At 40.7% G+C, this 22,812-nt stretch overlaps 1 protein-coding gene across 4 annotated transcripts in view; it reads right to left on the bottom strand.

Moving 5' to 3' along the window:
* The window catches only part of TTI1 (TELO2 interacting protein 1), a 42,945-nt gene that overhangs the window by 14,545 nt on the left and 5,588 nt on the right, over positions 1-22,812 (bottom strand). Inside the window, exons 1-7 of one of the 4 annotated variants that reach the window (XM_027867313.1) lie at positions 17,631-17,719; positions 14,813-17,158; positions 10,696-10,902; positions 8,668-8,816; positions 7,597-7,737; positions 4,180-4,384; positions 3,787-3,874 (exon numbers count right to left, since the gene is read on the bottom strand). In XM_027867313.1, coding sequence (XP_027723114.1) covers positions 3,787-3,874; positions 4,180-4,384; positions 7,597-7,737; positions 8,668-8,816; positions 10,696-10,902; positions 14,813-17,120 — 3,098 coding nt within the window. In that variant the 5' untranslated portion in view covers positions 17,121-17,158; positions 17,631-17,719. Of the gene's footprint in view, positions 1-3,786; positions 3,875-4,179; positions 4,385-7,596; positions 7,738-8,667; positions 8,817-10,695; positions 10,903-12,884; positions 12,955-14,812; positions 17,159-17,630; positions 17,724-22,812 lie in introns of those variants that run through there. The other 3 variants (XM_027867316.1, XM_027867314.1, XM_027867315.1) reach the window with 3 other exon arrangements.

The raw sequence follows: 22,812 nt of genomic DNA, 5'->3' as shown, positions 1-22,812 counted from the left end.
TGCTCCCCCACGAGCCTCTAAGTAAGCTCCTAAAAGGCAGGGAAGGTGTCATCTTTGCATCTCCAGTACCCAGAACAGTATCTTGAACACAGTGCAAGGTTTTACTAAATGCTTGCTGAGTTTAAATCTAACAGAATTAGGGAGCACATGGCATCTAGAATGCTGAGTGTCCTAACATTCCAGGACAATATTAAACAGCAGGGTATATGCCGTGATTGGTCATTTTTGTTCATCTGCCATTTACACAACACAGGTGAAGACATAACAAGCACCTTGCCAAAGGCTGTTCCTGACTGTCTCAGGCCCTTTTCCTAAGTCAGGTGACTCATTAATTTCCAAATCAACATGGTGGTCCCAGCTTCTGAAAGAGCACAACAATGCAATTTTTCTGAATTCAAAATTACTTCACATCATCAGAAAGTTGAATGAAAATCAATCAACCTTGCGCTCCCAACTGCCTCCCAGTATCTCAAAAGCAGGCTCATTTAACTCAACTCTAAATGGAATCCTTGCTGATGAAACAAAGACCAGAACAATACCACCAGATGACATTTTTACAATGCTCTCTCAGGAGGGAGGCATGGCAGGATTGTAATCTACATTTTACAAATGAGGAAACTGAGGTTCAGGGAGATTAAATCACTTGTGGAAGGTCATGAAGCTCTAAGCAGCAGAATCAAGGCTCAGACCCTGGTCTCTGCTCAGTCCCTGCAAGGTCTTGCCAGTCCTAAGTCAAGCAGTTGAAATACATTTTTACACTTGTTTCATTCTTGTTTTCAACATGCCTTGAATACTAACTCAAGAATGTAGGAAACTCAAGTCAGAGTTTAATTGCTTTCCAGTGTCAAAAAAGGAAATTGGAAATGAAATAACAAAATGTAAAAATCAACTTATCTGATGGGTCTAAATGTGTGTGCTGGGGGTTGGTGGGGAAGAATTTTGGGGGTGGGTGAAGCAATGACTCTTACATGTAAAAAGTAGGCAAAATACCATACTAGGAGCCATTCATTAAGATCTTCATTTGTGCTTCAAATTAGAGCACAATTAGCTTCAGGGTCTCTATCTATGGGAGGCTTCCTTTCATTCTTAGGGGGATCCCTACCAAGGGAGGATGTCTGAAGAAATGTGAGTTTTTTAGAGAGCTCCCATTCTTGGGAAGCCAAGATTGATTCGAGGCCTAGGGGATATGACAGGAAAAGGGATGGGGGAAAAAAATCTGGGAAAACAGGAGAGAAAAATCACCAAGTAGAAAACATCAATTACAAAAGCTACTTCTTCCAGCTGGTACCCTATTACCCCCCCAATCAGAACCTGGCTCCTGGTCCCTCTGGGTACCTGGCTGGCTCTTGCCTTTGCTACTACGTATACTGCCCAAGAAGCAGCAGTTAAGAGAGCTTTCTTCACTGTTTTTCACAGCACTTTGAACTGTGCTCTTTGCGTCAGGCTGATGTGGAAATGCAGGGTCAGACATGCTCCACTGAGGCAGAGGCCAGGCAGACTTGGATTTCCCAAGACCCTAGCAGCCTGACAACTGAAGGCAGCTCTGGGAAGAAGGCTGCCACTGGCTTTGAAAACAAATAAACAAACAAACAAACCAACCTGTAAAAGTGGGCATTTCAGGTAGGCTGTGAGTTCAGATAATTGTTCTGACCATACTTTTACCTTATGAAAAAAACTGAATACTAGAATAACAAGGCATTTCTTCCTCCTAAGCCAAGAGTCAGGATAGAAAAATACCTCCAATGAGCATGACTCAAATTCATGGAAATTGGAATCACAGACAAATTTATGGTTTAGGCAGCATCTAAAGTAGATAACCTCCAAAGCCTCTCCCTCCCAATTCTGAGATTCTCTGGTTCAGTGAATGGAAACACTGGAAGGGACTTCAGAACTGATCTAGCTTAGCACTTCTGTTAGAATGTGAGCTCTCAGCAAGGAAGAATTTACCTGTCAGATCTACGGAAAAGGAAAGAACTTATGACCAAACAAGAGATAGAGAATATTATGAAATGCGAAATGGATAATTCTGATTACATTAAATTAAAAAGTTTTTCTTTTTGCACAAAACCAACGCAACCAAGATTAGAAGGGAAGCAGAAAGCTGGGAAACAATTTTTATAGCCAATGCCTCTGATAAAGGTTTCATTTCTAAAATATATAGAGAATTGAGTCAAATTTATAAGACTACAAATCATTCCCCAATTGATAAATGGTCAAAGGATATGAACAGGCAGTTTTCAGATGAAGAAATTAAAGCTATCTATAGTCATATGAAAAAATGCTCTAAATTACTACTGATTAGAGAAATGCAAATTAAAACAACTCTGAGGTACCACATCACATCTATCAGATTGGCCATTATGACAAAAAAAGAAAATTATAAATGTTGGAGAAGATGTGAGAAAATTGGAACAGTGATGCATTGTTAGTGGAATTGTGAACTGATCTGACCATTCTGGAGAGCAATTTGGAACTATGTCCAAAGAGCTATAAAACTGTGCATACCCTTTGAGCTAGCAATAACACTACTAGGTCTGCATCCTACAGAGATCATAAAAGAGGCAAAAGGACCTACATGTACAAAGATATTTATAGCAGTTCTTTTCGTGGTGGCAAAGAATTGAAGATTGAAAGGATGCCCATCAACTGGGGAATGGATGAACAAGTTGTGGTATATGAATATAATGGAATACTATTGTTCTATAAATAATGAGCAGGCAGATTTCAGAAAAACCTGGAAAAACTTACATGAACTGATGCTGAGTGAAGTGAGCAGAACCAGAAGAACACTGCACATAGTAACAGCCCCATTGTGTAATGACTGACTTTGGTAGACTTAGTTCTTCTCAGCAATACAAGGATCTAAGACAATTCCAAAGGACCCATGATGGAAAATGCTATCTACAGAGAAAGAACTATGGAGTCTGAATGCAGACCGAGGCATACTATTTTCTCTTTTTCATGGTTTTCCCTTTGGTTCTGATTCTTCTTTTACAACATGACTAATGTGGAAATATGTTTAATTTGACTGTACAAGTATAGCCTATATCAGATTGGGGAGGGGGCAGGGGGGAAAATTTGGAACTCAAAATCTTATAAAAGTGAATATTGAAAACTAAATTTAAAAAAAAATCTCAGACCGTTGGGATTGTTTCTTTGTATCTGTATCCCTAGCACTTAGCACAGTGCCTGACACACAGTAGGTGCTTAACAAATGCTTGTTGATTTATTTTACAGAGAAGGCCAATGAAGCCCAGGAGTGACTTGTCTAGGCCTCATCTAGTTACTGGCAAAGACAATAGAATCCAGGTCTTTTAACTTCTAGTACAGTATTTTTTCTACTATATCACTGCTTTTCTTTTCTGGCTTCTCAGAACCGTCACTGTTATTGGACTGAGTAGGCAGAGTATCTTAGTATTGGACTTGGACTCAGAAAACCAGGATTTGAACCCTGACTTTACCATTTCCTGACTGAGTTGCCTTAGGTAAGTCTCTCAGCCTCAGTTTCCTCAACTGTAAAATGGAGAGGCTGGACTAAATGGTTTACAATGTCCCTTTCAGCTCTAATATCTTGACTCCTTTGCAAAAGTTCTTTACAGAGAGAAATGTCACTAGATAAAAACCTCAGCCCTACAAATAGCAGAGTTAAACAAATATACCGTAACTTCGCAAGAAGGGAGAGAAGGGAGAAATTATTTTTAACCCTGTTTGTCATTACTGAGACATCAATAATTTACCACAAACAGAAAGATATGTATGTGTAGGCATATGTTGGAGTGGTGTTACCTCCTGGCAGCCTCTTGTAATTTCATGGGCTGTTTAGCACTCAGGTAAATCAAGCAGGCATCTGCCACTTTATTCAGGTCACCCCCACCTGCCGAGAGAAAACAAAGCAGGCATTGGCCTTCAGGATTCATTCAGGACAAGTAGTAACCAAGTGCTGTCTGATGCAATAGGAACAGTGAGAAAAGATGCCCTCTATTCCTTCCTCTTTCCCCAGAGTAATTACAAAATGAGGCCAAAGCAAGCAACTGAAGGTTAGTCAAATGAAGGGAGATGGCAAAGAGATAAGATGAGCTACGCAGAGCAGGGCGGGATGTAAGTGAGAGTGCTAGGATAGGGTTGAGGTGGTGTCAATTTTGTTTTATGAGTGGACTGGTTAATTGGGTAGGTACATACCAAGGTCCAGTTTCTTGCAAAGTGAACCCAGACCCTGCAACACAGCCAGCTGCAATTTGAAGGCGAGTGTATGGGAGTAGACAGGTCCAGCCCTGGCACTGACAGGAGCCTGGGTGGCCAAGGAGACAGCCAGCTTCGGCAAGATGTCTTTGCAAAACCGATTCCGAAGGAAATCACCACATTTGTTCCCCAAGGTGCATAACACCTATAAAAAAAGACCCCCAAGTCCCGTCCAAACTTTAGCGTTTACTGAAGTATATGTTCGACATTGTTCAGAAATGTTTCCTAAGAAGATAACCAAAGGATACTTAGTAATTCAATTTGATCTATCTCTTTGCCTCATGAAATAGAATTAATGTTAACTTCTGGCTCATGTTCTGTACTTCTAATAGTTATGAGTTTGGGGGGCTCTGCTCCCAGGGTGTGGCTGTTTATATCTGTAAATATATGTTACAGAGAGAATAATTCAAAGAGCTAGTTGATTAACTCCTTGATTTCCATAGTACTTATTTCTTTTGGCTAATAACTTTGGTCTGAATTTGTGACTCCATCGGTATGGGGAATTTCCAATAAGGAAAATCCTTCTACCACTGTAGATCAAAAACCATTCTTCAAATTACAGTCTTAGAGAACTGCTTGAGTTACTGAGAGGTTAAGTGACTTGGTTTGGGTCACACTGCCAATAAGTGTCAGAGGCAAATCCTGAACTCAGATCAGCACTCTGAAGCCAGCTCTCTATCCACTCTGCTGCACTGCCTCACATTGTCCCCCAGGTAGTAATTAGGAAAAGTTGGGATTGGACCCAGATTCTCTCCTGATATCAGGTCCACAGCTCATTCCAACATACCACTCACTGCCCCATTAAGAATAAAAGATACCAGGGGCAGCTAGGTGGCGCAGTGAATAGAGCTCCGGCCTTGGAGTCAGGAGGACCCGAATTCAAATCTGGCTTCAGACACATAACACTTACTAGCTGTGTGACCCTAGGCAAATCACTTAACCCCAACTGCCTCACCAAAAAAAAAAAGAAAAAAAAAAAAGAATAAAATAAACCTTGAAGCAATTCAAATTTATTGGTTCTCAATAATATCCCTTGGCAAGAGAGGGGGACAGGACAGCTATTTCTCTACTTCTAGAAATAAGGATTAAAACACTGAGGTACAGTGAGGTGGGTCATTTGCCCAAAATTAATTAGCTATATCAAGAGCAGAGCAAAAGCTGGTCAGTCAGCTTTTCTAATGCTCTATCTACTGTTCATTCTCTTCAAATAAAGGGACTCCAGGTATGGGGGGGGAGGAGGGAGACAGAGAGGGAGGAAGGGAGAAAGGGGGGAGGGAGAGAGGAAGAGAAACAGACAGAAGAGAAGAGAGGAGAGAGGGAGAGAGGGAGAGAGAGAGAGAGAGAGAGAGAGAGAGAGAGAGAGAGAGAGAGAGAGAGAGAAGGGGACTTGGACTCAGAACGCTTGGGTTTGAGCCTTACTTTACGTGAACAAGTTGTGACCTTGGGCAAATCACTTTTCCTTTGTGCCTCAGTTCCTTCATCCATCAAATGGAGAGGAAAATTTCTGCACTCCCTGTCTCACAGGACTACTGGGCAGGAAGCCCAGCATGTTGCACCAACATGAGCTTAAATCATTATTATTACTCTCCCCTTCACAACATGCAGTTTCTTTGCATGCCTCCTTTTAACCTCTCTAGCAGAACATACACACATGCATTGCTTTAGTGAAAGATTGAAAACAAAGGATATAATAAATTTTCTTTAAGCTCTCCTGACTGATAATAAGGACGCAGAACGGTTACTTGGGATGGATCTAGGCACACACTTGAAGTACCTTAACAGGGAAGCATGAAATGTCACAGGTCTATCAATGTCATTAACACATTTGGGGGAAGGAGGATGGAGCAGTATCAGATATGGAACACAAAGTCACAAGTTTCTCTGTTTTCCGGAGAGGCAGTGCAGGGTAATGGTTAGAGTATTGGCCTTGCAGCCAAGAAGCATCTCACCACGGATGCATACTGGCTCTGTGACCCTGGGTAAGTCATGTAACCTCACAGTGTTCTGAGCAGATCTCTAATACTATTGAAGAGAAGGTGCCAACTTACTCTGATGAAGGAGTTTTCTCCTCGAGGTGTTCACCAAACTAGTGAAATCATAGATCCAGACCTCTACTCCCTAGCCTATCCCCTTTTCTATCCTATCCTCCTTTTCCCAATCGCTCTTGAAAATATGGAAAGGAATTATGGAATTAAGAAAATATGGAAAAAAAATTTCCTTTTCATAAAGGAAAAATCATCTATGAATAAGAACCACTAAGCAATACTGTATATATTTCATTCTGAAGTTCTGGCTTTCAGAATAATAGTAATTAAAAAAAAAGATTTACATTTATATTTTGGCTTAGTAAGTAGATGCTGCAGACACATAAAAACAATGTGAAAATGCTTCTGCTAGGCAGAGCTGGCGCAGTAGATAGAGTGCTGGGCCTGGAGTTCACACATGACCTTGGCCACTTACTAGTTGTGTGATCCTGGGCAAGTCACTTAACATCTGTCTGCCTCAGTTTCCTCAACTATAAAACAATGATAATAACAGTACCAACCTCTCAGGGTTATTTTTAGGATCAAGGAAGACAATAATTATAAAGTCCTTAGTACAGTGCCTGGAGGATAGTAGGCACTTAATAAATGTCCATTGCCTTCCTTCCTCCTGCTTCAACAAAGAGCAAAGAAATCCAGAAAGTTCATAAAAGAAATAATAATATCACCTTATACTTCTCTATATATTATTTTTTCTAGCTTTATATAATAATTTTTTGGTAGTTTGATTGGTATGGCACTGAATAAGTAAATTAGTTTAGGTAGAATTGTCATTTTTATTATATTATACATATTTAACTTTTATAGGTACTTTCATACATATCTCATTTGTTCCAACAATCACCCTGTGAGACAGTGAGGTCAGAAAGTATTATCCTAACTTGACAACTGAGGAAACAGAAGCCTCGGCAGGTTAAGTGATTTGCTTCATTCACATAGTGAGTGAATGGTAGAGAAGGCCTCTTCCCTTCCAGGATGATGATCTTTCCGTTGGACCAGATGTCAAACTCAAGGTCCTCAGACTGCATGTGGCCCGCAACATGCCTCAGTATGGTCTGAATCAGATGAAATGTAATTGGGAAATGTTCAACAAAATAAAAAAATACAACAGAACACTGACAATGTTAATATGTGGTTTTCTAAGTCAACATGCAGCCCGCAGGGATCCTTATGTATGGTTTGGTGGCCCTTGTTTTGTTTTGATTTTGACACTAGTGCAGCAGACCATGCTGCTCTAGATACCAGAGGCTTAACCAACTTTCCCTCACTCAATAAGGCCTCAAAGCTAGTGTGGGGGAGGAGGTCAATGCCGTACCTTAAAGGCTCTGAGAACAGCCAGTGGGTCATCATTAGTAAGTCGGTGCACAAGTGGCAGCCAGGCCCGATGCACCATGGGAAGTAGCTGGTTCTCATGGGACTGAAGAACAGTCACACACAGTTCTAACACATCCAGAACCTGAGTAAACAAGATGAGAATGAATTAATGATTAGTGAAGGGTCTGAACATGGAGACTGATGGACAACAAAACTCAATCTTAATGATTATGAGAGGCTGGGGTGAGGTGGAGGTGTGAGAAAGTGGTCACGGTGGCAGTGGGACCTTAGATTCTTCTTTTTTCAGTGCATGAGAGAGCACATTGTGCTACTTTTCAGCCCAAAGTCCAGATTTAAGATAAATTTAGTGTTGTGGCCAATGGCCACCAAAGACATGTTTTTATTCATATCTAGTCAGTTCTGTCATTCTATCTGTTGCACAGGGAGTTGCTGTGCACTGGCAAAGGGAGACTGAGAGAGATGACAGAATGATGGGTACAACGGCAAGGGGGAAAAAGGTACAGTTATTGTAAGCACGCTCATTTTAAACCCTCTCTGTGAAGGAAGTTGAGTATGGGGACTGGGGGTGGGGGGTGGGTGGGAGAGAGAACACAGTAACTATTGGACTCTCTCATAAGAAGGAAAAGGAAAACAGAGATAAGCAATTGACTGTTGGCAGGCAAGAAAGAATGACCACTTTTAAAAACTTAAGAATACTAGCAGAACTAAAGCTTGTATCTTGCACTAAAAATAAAGTTCAGAAAAATAAATGTTTTCTGAAGTCTATCACTTTCTACCCTTCTCACTTTCTCCTATGGATTCTTTGAACTTCATACAACTTTGTTGCTTCTTGATTCAGAGGGGATCAGCTCTCTTCTGGTAATTGAGCTGGCATGGACAGACATAATACCATCATCTCACAGATAAATCCCTCCAGGGCCTTCTCTTGGCCACCACACATGGACCTGAAGATAAGGGAGGCTGCTCTCTTATCAGAACAGTCATTCTCGACAAGGCCAGCCCTCTTTACATCCTGCAGTCTATAAATACAGAGTAGACAAGGCACACTGACCTTCAGGCGTGTCTTCAGATCTTTATCAGACAGCAAGTGAATGCACCTCTCCATCACATCCTTGGCTATCTGGGTCTGCACTGGCAGGGAGGCTTCCACATCTGGACAGACATCATTCATCTCTGTCTCAGGAGGCAGTGGCTGCTCCTCTGGAAAACAGGGCACAATTGGCAGCTGTGGAGAGACTTGTATCAACAACTAGGGGAGGAGCTCTCTGAAACCAAACTCAAGGTAGTGAGTAGTCTTTTCCCCACTCCTAGCCCCTAATGACCATTCCTTAAATAGTGAAGTTCAAAACTGATTAAAATCTGCCTTTAACATTTCTGTGCATGTTTCCTCTGTTGAAACAGGTAAGTCCAACAGTGCCCACACATGTCCCTTGTCACTGCCATGACAAACTGGAGACCAGAAACTGAATGATGATGATGATGATGATGGTGATGATATCTGACATTTATACAGTGCTTTAGAATGTGCAAAGTGCTTTATATACATTATTTCATTTGAGGCTCAGAAAACTTTGAATTCCATTTTATAGATGAAGAAATCGAAATATTGAAAGATTGAGTGATTTTTCCATAGCAGCGCACAGAATAAATGTCAGAGACAGAATCTGAACTGAAATTTTCCTGACTCCAAGTTTAGCCCCCTATAGTTGCATAGTTTACATTCTATGAAACCCTTTAAAATGCTAAAGTGTTTTGAATATATGGTTTTATTTGATCTAGGATTTAGGATGTAGAGCAGAAGACACTTTAGAAATCATCTAGTCTAATCCTCTGATTTTACAGATCAGGAAAATGACGGTTTCCTCAGAGGTTCAGCAATTTGCTCAAGGTACCCTAGGTAGTACATAGCAGAGCTAAGATTTGAATCCAGGTCCTCTGACTTCAAAATAAGCTTCGAAACAGTAATGTGAAGCAGGTAGTAGAGATATCATTCCTATCTGACAGATGAGAAAACAGAACCTCAGAGAATTTAAGTGACTTGCCCTAAGTCCACAGCTAGTGACAACAGAGCCTACACAAGAAGCTGGGTCTGACTCCTAATCTGGGACTCTGCCTACTATACCAGAGACAGCAAATGTGTCCATACACAATTTAGATTTCTAACAGAAAGGTACTTTAAATACTACACAGGTATGTGGTATAAACAAACAAATGCTCCCTCTGGTTGGAGGCACACAATCAACCCTTTGTACAATGAATGCCAATGTGTGTGACAAATGAGAACTGAGAGGATGGCAAGTTTTTCCCAAGAAGGATTTGCTGTTTAAATTCACCTATCAAAACAGCTTGATGGAGGGCTCTTGGTTTTTCTTCCTGGAAGGTTTTATTTATATGGCCTGTTCCTACCCAACATCTTTTCATTTCAATTGATCCACATCAATTGATTCATAACAATGGATTGTCTAAAAAGGTAGCTATTTCAGCAAGGTAGGGCAAATCTGACTAGCGGATATCAAGCCATCTTTCCCCCTGAAAATGTTGCCAGTGGGGGTGGGAGGTATTCAGGAAAAGGCTAAGGAGGACGGAGGCTAGCTCAAGTAACAAATCTGAGAAGAAATAACCTAATAGCTTTCCAATAAGGAAGCTTTGCTTTTGGAGGAAACCATGACTGAACTCCGAATAAATCACTATTTGGGTCCCAAATACTATTTGCAATGCTTTCCTGCTATTCAGAAAGAATTTTTTGTAGTTAGCTTGGATTCGATTCACCCCAGAGTTCCAGTTCTCACAGAACATATCTTGCCCAGTTCCCACAGAACAAACTAATTTGAGACTCAGTTCGATTTTAAATGATGCTGAGAACAGCAAGCTCATTATTTTTTGGCATTTTAAACTTGAAGAAGTTCTTCTAATTTATTAATCCTTCAGTGTCTGAAGATCTGGACTGAGGTCAGGGGGAGGGGAACATGCAAGGCAGAAGTGGACAACAGTAAAAACAATAGGCTAGCATCAAGTTACCCTGGATTCCTTCTCTTTATGTTTTGGAACACTAACAGGAGGTCTCTTTTTAAAAAATTACCTTCGTTATCAGCATCAGAGACATTTCCATCTGCAACATCCTTATTTCTGAGGTAGTCCAACAAAAACTGTTCTATTTCTTCAGCAGGGGTGGTAAATGCAAATCCCTTTCCAAGAGTTGCTGAGCCTTGGTGTAAATCATATTTCTCCTTCCTGAAATTCTGCTCCTGGAGCTGTTTGTCATCTTTGGCCTCTGGGAACCAACGGGCTAGAGAGAAAGTATTATCATGATATTTAGCAGAAACATCGACCAAAAAAGATGGTACATAAGTGACATACCCAGGCCCTTGCTTTATTACTGAAGAGGTAGTGGGCAGGATAGATTCTAGAGACAGACAAATACTCAAGGATTTGTTTTTATCGAATGCTTTTTTTTCTTCCAGATAGCTGACATTTCAGTAGAATATAAATTCCTTAAGGGATGAAGCTATTTTGTTTTTGTCTATCTCCAGTAACTAGCACATTGCATGGCACACAGTGCTTAATAAATGCTTGAATTGAATTGAACTGGTTATATACTTTTCTATCTCAGACTTTCCCCCTTTTAGTACTTTTTTGATTGGTCTTTCCAATCATGGCATCTAGAGCTAAGACAGGCTTTGACATTCACTTAACCTGTAAAAACTTGATTTATTATTACTGTGTACTCTCCATTTTTATTGATACATCAAGGAGAAAACCTCAGTGAGGTATTAAAAACTGAGGCTTCAGTTTCTTCGTTTGGAAACAGGGCACTGAAGTAGATGACTTCTGAGGTCCATTCCAACTCTAAAATTCTATGGTCCTAATCTTTGAGGCCTACCTGTCTCCGTTTTTAATAAGGAGGAAGGGAGGATACACTGGGCTCGGGGTTAGACCAGGCACAACAATAATTCTAACTATCCCTGACCCTAAACATATGCACATACGAGGAGGCCAGACAGGGCACAATAATGAAGCACTAGTTCATTCTAACCAAACTCACAAAAGACTAACTTCTTAATGAGAATATACTTTGCTTGTTTACATTAGTATGTCTATCTAGCAAGAGAACTGGTCATCTGTATTAACTCCCTTCCAGTTGCTAAGTACATTCAGGCAAACTACTTATTCAATAATTAAAAGGCTTCTTGGAGAAAACACAGGGTGTTACATACTCTTAAAGAGATATCTCTATCAAAATAGAGCAGCTTAATAAATTGCCCTTCTTCACTCAGGGATATCTCTGTTGAAAGAACTGGTACCATCTACAATCTTTTTTAAATACTCTATCGATGTTTTATGAGGTCCTCTCTATGAGAATGATTGCTATTTTCTCTTTGTGTTTGTGCATATGGACCACCTCCCTAGTAGACTGGGAACTCTATGAGGGCTGGGACAGTACTGCATTTAGTCTTTGTAAAAATGGATGACATTATATAGCACTTCAAGGTCTGACAATAGTGCCTTGTTTGCACATAATCTCACTTAAGCTGATTCACAACAGCTCTGTGACGCACAGTATTATTATGCCCAGTGGAGGAAACTGAAGCCCAGAAATGTTACACAGCTACCTAGAGGCATAACAGGGACTCAAAACCTGGTTCTCTGACCCCAAATACTGCTGTTTCCACTATACCATGCCACCTCTGTGCACAATTGCCTGCATACAGTAGATACTTAATACATTTTTGTTGAAGTTGAAACAACCTTAAAACGTATTAGGCCTAACCTGCTGATTTAATGATCTTGACAGACTTTATCAGTAGAACCTCATTATACCTCTTAATTCTTTTTTTTTTTTTTTTGTGAGGCAATTGGGGTTAAGTGACTTGCCCAGGGTCACACAGCTAGTAAGTGTTATGTGTCTGAGGCCGGATTTGAACTCAGGTCCTCCTAACTCCAAGGCCGGTGCTCTATCCACTGTGCCACCTAGCTGCCCCTATACATCTTAATTCAAAACAGCTGTGGTCTGAGATGCTTAAGAACTTTTGCTTGGGATCATGTTGCTCCCCCTCCCCACCCCAACATATTTGCTTTTCCTAGGTTGTTTCAGCATCAATCTTAACTTCTACTCCTAATATTTCTTACTTTGGTTATAAAACCTCAGGGCTTTTACTAGGAGAAAGAAAAAAGACTTTCAGAAGTATAACCAAAGACTCAGAGTTTAAAACCAAGGGTCTAATTCCTGTTCGGCCATCAAGAAACTGAGATTTGGGAAAAGTCACTTACCATCATTGAGCCTCAGTAAAATGAGAGGGCTGGAGTACATTATCTCTAAGGGTCTGTCAGAGACACATAACTGGAATAGACAACATGGCAACAGACACTCAGACGCATGACAGAGAATCAAAAGGATAGGTTTCAGGCATAGAGTGACATTGTTCATGCAGTGAGGAAGCTGCTGCTAATGTGAATGGCAAAAAGTCATAGTCTGCCTTCATTAGGGGGTGGCCTCTCTCCTTTGAAACAGTCAGTCTAGTCTATTAAGATAGGCTGGCCTAACAAAGGGCTAAAAATCTGATTTGGGTCTGGTTTCTTTTTTTTTTTTGTTTGAGGCAATCGGGGGTTAAGTTACTTGCCCAGGGTCACACAGCTAGTAAGCTTCAAGTGTCAGAGGCTGGATTTGAACTCAGGCCCTCCTGACTCTAAAGCCGGAGCTCTATTTACTGTACCACTTAACTGTCCCTGGGTCTGGTTTCTGACCTTAGTGTCATTAAAGCAAAGGAGCTGAGACAATTTTTTTTTTGTGGTGCAATCACATGCAAGGCTGCGGCCTGGGGGAGGAATAGTGGTGTAGCAGAAAGTGTTCTAGAGACCAGGGCTTGGATAGCAGCTCTGTCACCAACCAGTTATTTAACTATGGCCAAGTCACTTCAGGGCAGCTAGGTGGCACAGTGGATAGAGCGCTGGGCCTGAGTCAGGAAGACTCATCTTCCTGAGTTCAAATCTGGCCTCAGATACTTACTAGCTGTGCGACCCTGGGCAAGTCACTTAACCCTGTTTGCCTTTAGTTTCCTTATCTGTAAAATGAGCTGGAGAAGGAAATGGCAAATCACTCCAGGATCTCTGCCAAGAAAACCCCAAATGGGGTCCTGAAGAGTGGGACACGACTGAACACCACCAACATCACTTCCCTTCTGTGGGCCTGGTTTCCTTCTCTGCAAACAGAAAGGACTGGACTAGAGAGCTTCTACAATCCTTTCCATCTCTAATAGCATATGAGCGTACAGTCCCCAGGAACATTATTTCTTATTACTGAGGGTGAGAGATTAAGAGTCTTCCCTGGGGACTGCCGGGCTAGTTTGTTCTCACCAAGGTTCTGTGTGTGTGTCTGTATGTGAGACCAGTTTTTTTGCTGATCTTATCTGTCTACTGAAAGTGAGAAGAAACAGAGGATCTGGAATGAATCATTCACATTGCTCAAGCAGCTAGCTGTGGATGGCCTATGGTCCCAGATGATGCTCTTTAAGCTTGTATCCGATGTACCTTTCTGGGATGGTGTAGACGGAACTAGCACTGTACCGAGGCAGGGCTTTGGTTCAAACTCTAGCTCTGTTGCTGAGTAAACTGTGGGTCTTTTGCCAAATCACTGAACTTCTCTGGGCCTCAGTTTCTTTATTTGTAAAATGAGACGTTTGGATTGGATGCTTCCTAAGGTTTCTTTCAACTTCAAATCTAGGACCTAAGATGAAGCTTGCCTTGTCACCACTGCCCAACACTTATTCCCAGGAATAGGACTCACAAGTCCCTTGTGGTTCTAACACTTTCAAGTCTTTGTTTCTAATGGTTAAAATGAGATTTCTGAATTATCTGTGATACAGTATTCAATTATCCATGTTATTCCTATTATACCATTAGCACTGACAATTTTCCATTATCATTAAATAAAATAGTTAGTATTTATATAGCACTTTTAAGGTTTGCAAAGAACATTTTGCACATGTTAATTCATTTGATCATTTGAAATTCAAAATAACACAACATAAATATGACTTAACATTGTCTATTATTTTACAGATTTTGATATATTTCTATTCAAATTATGTCCCTTAAATTATAACTACAAATAGTAAAAGCCTGGTAAAATGTGGTTAGGCTATCATATAGGTATACGGCTAGTTCCCCAAATTAAGTACCAGAAAAGGTTTCCACTCTACCTAAGGCTGCCAACACTGTACGTAGAACACTGAGGAATGAAGCAGCTCTCTCATCGTGAAACTGGTCCAGGCTGAACAGTACATCTTGAATCACGTCTTCCACCAAAGGAAGCAAGCCAGCATCTGAGTTCTGGAACATAATTTCCAAGACTATTGGGGTATGAGAGGACAATGACATCTGATGCAGATTTAAGGATATCTCATTGACTAAATAGTCAGCATTATGATTGATCAGGTCCCGGGGAGAGTCGTAGGCACAGGCATGACAAATGTCAACCATGGTGCCGGTAGCCACCTGACTAATAAGTAGAGTTTTGTCTCCAGCTTTTTCAAGCACTGGGTAGAGAGCTGACATTAAAAGCAAACGAAATTCTATTCCTAGGGCATGTGCAAAGCAGCCAATCCCTTCTAACTGGATGCATATTTGCCAGATGTTGCTATTCATAGAACAGACAATGGGACTAAGCTCTGAAGATGATGGAAGTGGTACAAGATGGCAGGTGTGAACACCAGATGTGATGGTCTGAAGGTCTGAATGCTTCATAGTTAACTCCTCTCTGTTTCCCTCAGCTTCGTTAGAAGTGACCAAATACCAGTTTTTCTGGCTTATGTATTCCTCAAGAATGGATGTTATGATCTCCTTCAGTTCTTCCGCACTTGCTCTGCTATTAGTTTCATGAAGAACCTCCACCTCTATCCCAGCTGCTCCTGCAATTAGTTCATTAAGGATCATGGCAGCTTGCTTTCTGTAAATGACAGACTCATTGTACAGCTCTGTAAAGTGATCCACAAGCAGATAGAGATCCCCATAATAACCAAGCATCCGACATATCTCCCTCAATAGCAGGAAAATTCGCTCATCTGTGAAAAACCGAAAGTATTTCCTCTGGCTTTTGCTCTTGAATAAGGGTGGCTCTGACAATGAACTGGAAGATTCAGCCAATCCATCAGGGCCCCAGCGTCGCTCTTCGACAATTTTTACATCAGTCACATCTAGTTCCAGCACTTGTATGAGTGCTTTGGACAGGCGATGAAGGTGGGCCACAGAATGGAGAACAAAGTTAACTTTGGGGCCCAAGAGTTTCAGGTAACCAAGTAACAAGAGAAGAGTAGAATATTTGCCTTGGTCATCCTGTGAACTCATCAGGCGGGGAAGGGCTGTAGCAAGAGAGTGAAGATTTTCTGACAGAATGTCAGTGAGTGCCCTGCTCTCAACAACTATCCTCTGATCTGCGAAATTCTTGAGAACATTATTGCATCTGCATTGGACATCAGGATTCTCATCATTTACCAAACCCACCAAAACCTTCAAAAGGTGGCCAACAGATTTCAACAAGGATTGTCTACACTTCATAAGAAGATCCTGGACAAGTTCTATCAGTTCCATCCTTGCCTTCCAGTGTGGGTGAACTGAAACAAATTCAACTATTTTTTCAATAAGGGCCGCCAACTTATCTCCAGTATTTTTAACCCAATTTGCATCTCTATGGACCATAAGTTCTGCTATCCTGTGTTCAACAGAAGGTTTCTCTTTATCTTTTGGAATTCTTGCTAATTGTTCATCAGCCATAATGAAGCCAACTGTCTTATAAAAGACTTTTAAGGCAGATATAATGATCACATGACCTTGTTTAAAGTCTCCTGTGATAATCCTGGTCAATGCAGTTGAGATCCCAGGCAAAAAAGAAGCTAACAAATCTCCAAGTTGTTTTGTCTCAATGTCATCTAACAACTTAGGATGGTCCTGGCAGTCACACTGTAGGAGAAGAACTTGTAAACACTTTAAGGCAGAAGTTTTAATTTGCTTTGATTTCTCCTGTTCTGCTAGAGTTAACAATAAAGATATAGCAAATCCTAAGTGGGGAAGAGTGCAAGGTTGATACAAGCTGAGGATTATATCCCCATAGGCTGAATGCATTAACGTATGGAGTCCCTGGACCACAGCCAATTTTAATTCTTCTGAAACAGGTGCTGATTGTTGGGAATTGGGAGAAGACAGGCAAAGGCAGAGTTCTGAAAAAAGTTCTTGAAGGAGGTCCTGTTTCTTTATACATGTTGTAGAAAGGACAAATGTGATACATTCTACTATACTCTGGACCAGGCTCTCTCTTTTGGTGCCTGGAGTCTTGAGGGCAAATCTCAAGGGAAAGAGGACGTATTCTTGAAGGTCTTGAAGAGCAGAATCACTCACAACATGCAGTTTTGACTGAAGGCGTTCCACATTCTCCACTGTCTGTGTCTTTGTGAGCTGAATACAAACTGGGCGTAAAATGCCAAATGCTTCCTGGGGAGAATCAAAAACCGCCATTGTTCAGAAGTCCTCTTCTTGAGAAAACTTCCTGTAGTCTAAAACAAGGAAACTCTTCTCAGTGAAACAAATCTAAATCTCCTTGTTTAAAAGGTTAGAGGAGGTGTAACTATGAAGTGATGAAACTGATTTTTAAGTATATACTGGAATTTAAAGAACTACAGAGTTGGATGGGATCTCCTCAAAAGTCATCTAGGCCAACCCCAACCCCAAGCATGAATATGTCTAAAATATTCCTGACAAGAAATCCAGTTTCCACTGAAGACCTCCAGTGACTGGGAACACCTTACCCCCTGAGCTAGTGGTTCTATTTATGGACAGGTCTCATTGTGAAGGACTTGCTCCCTATGGCTAAGCAGAGCAAACCCAATGTGTCTTCCACATGACAGCCCTTCTGATACTTGAAGACAGTCATCTTGCCTCCCCAATGCCACCCTCCCCAACATCCCTTAGATTCAAACAAGGGTTCAATGTCCAATTTAATTCAACAAACAACTGCTAAGTACTCACTATATGTAAGCCCTGTAAGCCACACTGGGGATATGAAGATGACACACAACATAATCCTTGGCTTCAAGAAGCTTACAATCCAATGTGGGTGTCCTGGAAGGGGGAATAAAAACACACATAAGCTCTACAAAAGGCAAAACAAAAATAAGTACAAGGAAGAGATCAAGACAAACTGCTAGAAGAAACATAAGGAGGTTGAAATCACTTTAAGATGGCAGAAATGGGAAAGGAAGGGAGAAGAATCAGGAGAAGTAGTACCTGGACTGAGCCTTCAAGGAGACACAGGACTTTCAACCGGAGACATGGATAATTTCAGGCATAGAGTGACATACACAGGCATGCTTGTGCAAATGCACAGAGTTGGGAGAGGCTAGGATTAGGTCAGGGAAAAACTAGTAGTCCATTTGGGTGGGAATATACAATGCATGACGGAGAGGTGTATGAAATAAGGATAGAAAGGCAGGATGGAACCAGATCAAAAGGACCCTGAATGCTAAGCTAAGGACAGCTTGACCTCCTGTGTGAGACCCTTTCAGCTATCTCCTACTCTCAATTCCAGAAACTATCTTGTATTTGCTTTGTGTATTTGTTGTATTTATACTATTTCTAGAACTCCCAAGAGTTTGTTTGCTTTTTGTGTTTGTATTCTCAATGTCTAGCACATATTAGGTGTTTAATAAATATCTGTTCATTGATAGATTGATTCTGTAGGCAATAAGAAGCCATAGAAAATTTTTGAGTAAGAGAGTGATGTGAATGGATGTGTGTCATAGGAAGATTACTTTGTTAGTATTGGGAGGGATGGATTAGAGAGGAAAGGCTAAAAGCAGAAAAAGCAGTTAGAGGTTGTTACGATATTGTAGATAAGGTGTAATATGGGCCCAAGTTCAGTTCAACTCAACAAGCATTTATTAAGCATCTGCTGTGTGTCGAACCCTGCGCTAGGCACTAGAGATGCAAAGACAAAAATAGTTCTTAACCTCAAGGAGCTTGAACATGTACATAGAGAAGTTGATAAAAAATATATGCAAATTAACTACAAAGCAATTTTTTTGAGGGGGAGCACTAACCACTGCGGGGAATCAGTAAAAGTATGCCTGGTGCAACACTTGAGTTGAGCCTTGAAGGGAGCTAGGAATTTTGGGAGGTATCAGAGAAGAAATGCATTCCAGGAGTGGGGGAATCTTCCCTCTCCCTTCAATCCTTATATTCATGCAGTTGCCATGTCCTATTTTTGCCTTCACATATCTTTCATCAATTTTTTTTTTCTCCACTCATGTAGGCACCACAGTAGTTCAGTTTCTTATCACCTAGACTATGTCTATATCTCCCTACTCAGAGCCCCTCCTTCAATTCCCCTCCAATCCATCCTATATACAAATCTGACCCCTGAGGATGACTTCAGGGTTCTGAAATTGGATGACTGGAAGGATGGTGGTAGAGGGATAAGGAAATTAGGAAGAAAGGTGGATTTTGGACATGAGTTTCATATGCTTGTGGAATATCCTGATAGAGATATCTAGCATGCAGTTGGCAAGGTGGGACTGCTACTGAGGAGATGTGAGGGCTGAATATATAGATCTGAGAGACATCTCAAAGAGATGACAACTGAACTAATTGGAACTTAAGAGATCACTGAGAGTGTAGAAAAAGGGGGCAAAGAACAGAGCTCTGAGATATATCCAGGTACAGCCTGAATAGGATATTAAGGATGATCCAAAAAAATAGACTGAGAAGGAATGGTCAAACACGTACTAACAGGATCAGGAGAGAGTTGTGTGAAGAAAATCCAGGGAGGAAAAGAATTCAAGAAGAGAGGAGTGGTCAACACTGTCAGTGTAAGTAGAAAGGAGGAGATAAATGGATGCGAGAGATGCTGCCTCCAAAGCTGTCAACTTGGGGAGGATATACACATATTCCAATGTTGTTGCCATTGCTCAAAACACTTCTGGACCTTCTCTTTCGGAAGTACCTTTCACAAATAGAAGAAAAGCAGTCTTTACAGTGACTAGAATCACACCTTTGTTTTGACCAAAAATGGAATAATTCAATTGAACAAAAAACAATACACAGGCATTTTTTAAGTGACTACTGTGAAAACAGCACTGTTTTAGGGGCAAGGAACCTACTGCTGAGTAAGACAACAACACAGATATAATAATACATAATAATACACATGATACACAACATCATGTGTTAAGTACTTTAGAGAGTTATAAAACCATGTGAGGGGATGTGAGGTTCAAGAATGAAGGTTCCCAGGCAGATCATGGAAAGCTTTCTGGAGAGGTGACATGTGAACTGGACTTTAAAGGACAGATAAGAATTAAGCAGAAGAAGGGAAGGTAAGACATCGAGGTGTCAAGCTAATGGCCCACAGGGCTGCATGGGCCTGTAATACTCCAAGTGAAGCTGAACCCGATTAAAATGTAATTGGGAAATGTTTAACAAAATAAATAAAAATACAATACAACATAATGTTAATTTGTGTTTCTAGGTCAACATGCAGCCCACTAGAATCTACTTTTATTTGAGTTTGACATCGGCTGCTCTAAGCAAAGGAACAGTCATTTGCCATACACAGGTTCAAGTTAGTTTTGGCTACTGCCGTAAGTCAAATTCATCCATAAAAAGTGGTTTTTTTCCCTATCACTAAGGAGATTCAGAAGACTGTGTTTCAACAATAAACCCTAAGTCCCCATCTATAAAATAGGGCTAGGCAAGGCTTGATTAATTATTTAAGAGATACTATTTTACACAAGCTCCATTTAGAAGAGGCTATCTAATGGGGGGGACCGAGATAAGGTCTAGTATAAAAAACAATTAACATGACTTTATGTAACAAAATGATTCAAGATATGGTACCGATAACAAGATAGTACCACTTTGGTCCAAATAAAGGCCATATCATATAAATGAGGTCCCCTTGAAAAGGAAAACAAAAACACACACTCAAAAATGCCTACATAAAATTATTGTACTGAAGATATATATTGTGAAAGGTTTTTAAAATACTTTTTTTCATTTCAAAAAGATGTCATTGTTTTTTATAATTGCTGCTTTCTTCACCTTTCTCATTTTGTTGTTCTTTTCCTGATGTTTCCACGATATCTTATCTTTACCACTATTTACTACCACTAATAGTGTTTTCACAGGGCATAAAGAATATTGCTCTGGGACGTAAGCCTCACTGAATCCGTTCCAGGGTACTTGCACTTCCATTTAGAATCAATTCAGGAGGTAGAGGCTTCATCTTTCACTATCTTCTCAATCAGGCTGAATAGCCAGTTTTTGGACTGGGATTCAGATATATTTCAGGGGGTCTGTGAACTCAGATAGGAAAAAATTACATCTTTATTTAATTTGGTTTTCACTGTAACCTTATGCATTTTATTTTTATGCCCTTAAAAACTCCTTAGGTTTTGCCAGACTACTGAAACGATCCATAACACAAAAAAGTTGAAGAAGCCTTGGTCTTAACCTTCAAACAAACTCTTGACATTAGGCTGTGAGCCCCAATCTTCCCCAACCCTGGAATTCAAAATTCTGCCACAGCTAAACCTGATTATCTGTTCCACTCTTCCTCCTATCATCACCTCTGTATCTTGGTGCTGGTTTCTAGCACTTGCTTCTTTTTCCCCCTTCTACTAAGTTTCTACACACTCTAGAGCATAAGAGTATGTTTTCTTGGGGTTACTAATCATGGCAAAGAGAATATGCAAATTACAAAATAATACACCAGGGCAAGGTAATTAATTAGAAGGAACCATAAAAAGAAAACTCCCTATACTCAGACTAGTACTTAACTTCTAAAGTATTCTGTTGAGCTGCAATTTTCCAAGCCTAACTTGACTCTGCCACATTCCCTCTGGGAGGAAGTATCCAGTTTCTCTCAACCTAGCCCTCAAGGAACTTCCATTCTATTAAAAATATACAACAGCTACTATAAAAATGGCATCTTCCTTTCCAGAGCACCTCCAGGGCAAATTTAGGATTTATTCCAAAGATCCATTGGATTGAACTTGTTTCCCCTCAGGAATCCCCCTAGTAGGTTTTGGTGTACTGGAAAGAGTACTCATCTTGGATTAAGACCTGTGCTTCAACACTTAGAATCATAGATTTAGAGCTGAAAGGGACCTCAGAAGGCACTGAGTTTAGAGCTCTTTAAAGATGAGAGAACTGAGACACAGAAAGGTTAAGTGAATGGCTCAGGGTGAATTGCTCACAACTTATAAATGTGTGGGTCAGGATTTGATCCCAAGTCTTCCTGAATCCAAGTTGGTGCCCTATCCATTACACCATGCTGTCTCCTATAAGCTATGTGATCTTGGACATATCATTTAAGCACTCAGTGATCTTGTTTTCTCAACAATAAAATGGAAATAATATTTGCATAACCAACTTTATAAGGATGTTGTGAGGAAAGCATTTTGTAAAATTTAAAGTGCTACAGAAATGGAGGTTATTATTAATACTATTCCTTAATGTACTGCCCATAATGTTACCAGTCACTTGACTGTCAATCTTTTCTTTCCCTCAACCAAGGGAAGGGGGCACTTAAACCTGGAAATACCATGTTTATCTCATTTCAAAAAATCAGAATTCAACCTGTCCCATAGGTCACCCCCAAATTCACAAGACAAACCCTTTCTGCACTCAGGTTTCAGAGACCAGATTTGGGAAGAGGTGTAACCTATGCATCCAGACCAATGACACAGATATTAGGCCCAATTCTATAGTTTTATAGCACTCTGGCCCTCTCCTCAGCATTGTGGCATTCTGCCTGCTATCACACTATGCCTCTCACGGCAACAGGTTAAAGCTATACCCTAGAATTTATGGCTCCATACAACCTAGCCTCCACCTCCCTTTCCAGCTGCAGTGAAGTAAGGCTACCAGCTGTTTCCCAAACTCAGTGCCCAACGCCCACCCCGATGCATTCATGCCAAGCCATCCCTCAGGCTTGGAAGGCCCTCTTTGTGAATTTTTCTCAGTGTATTTCTCAGTGAAGAAGTGAGAATAATTCTCAGTGAAGAAGTGCCCTTTTTCAAGACTCAACACCTCTGGGATGCCTTTCTACAGTTGTTACTGTTCTCTGACTCTGCAATTTTCCTAGTGTTATACTTATTTATGTATATGTTGGGTATTTCCTCCCAAAGGAATGGAAGTTCATTGGAGGCAG

This window comes from Vombatus ursinus, unplaced genomic scaffold, assembly GCF_900497805.2.
Source record: "Vombatus ursinus unplaced genomic scaffold, bare-nosed wombat genome assembly UNPS02014785.1, whole genome shotgun sequence".
NCBI lineage: Eukaryota > Metazoa > Chordata > Mammalia > Diprotodontia > Vombatidae > Vombatus > Vombatus ursinus.
The sequence above is the reverse complement of the archived record's forward strand: the minus strand, read 5'-3'. Positions and strand labels throughout refer to the sequence as shown.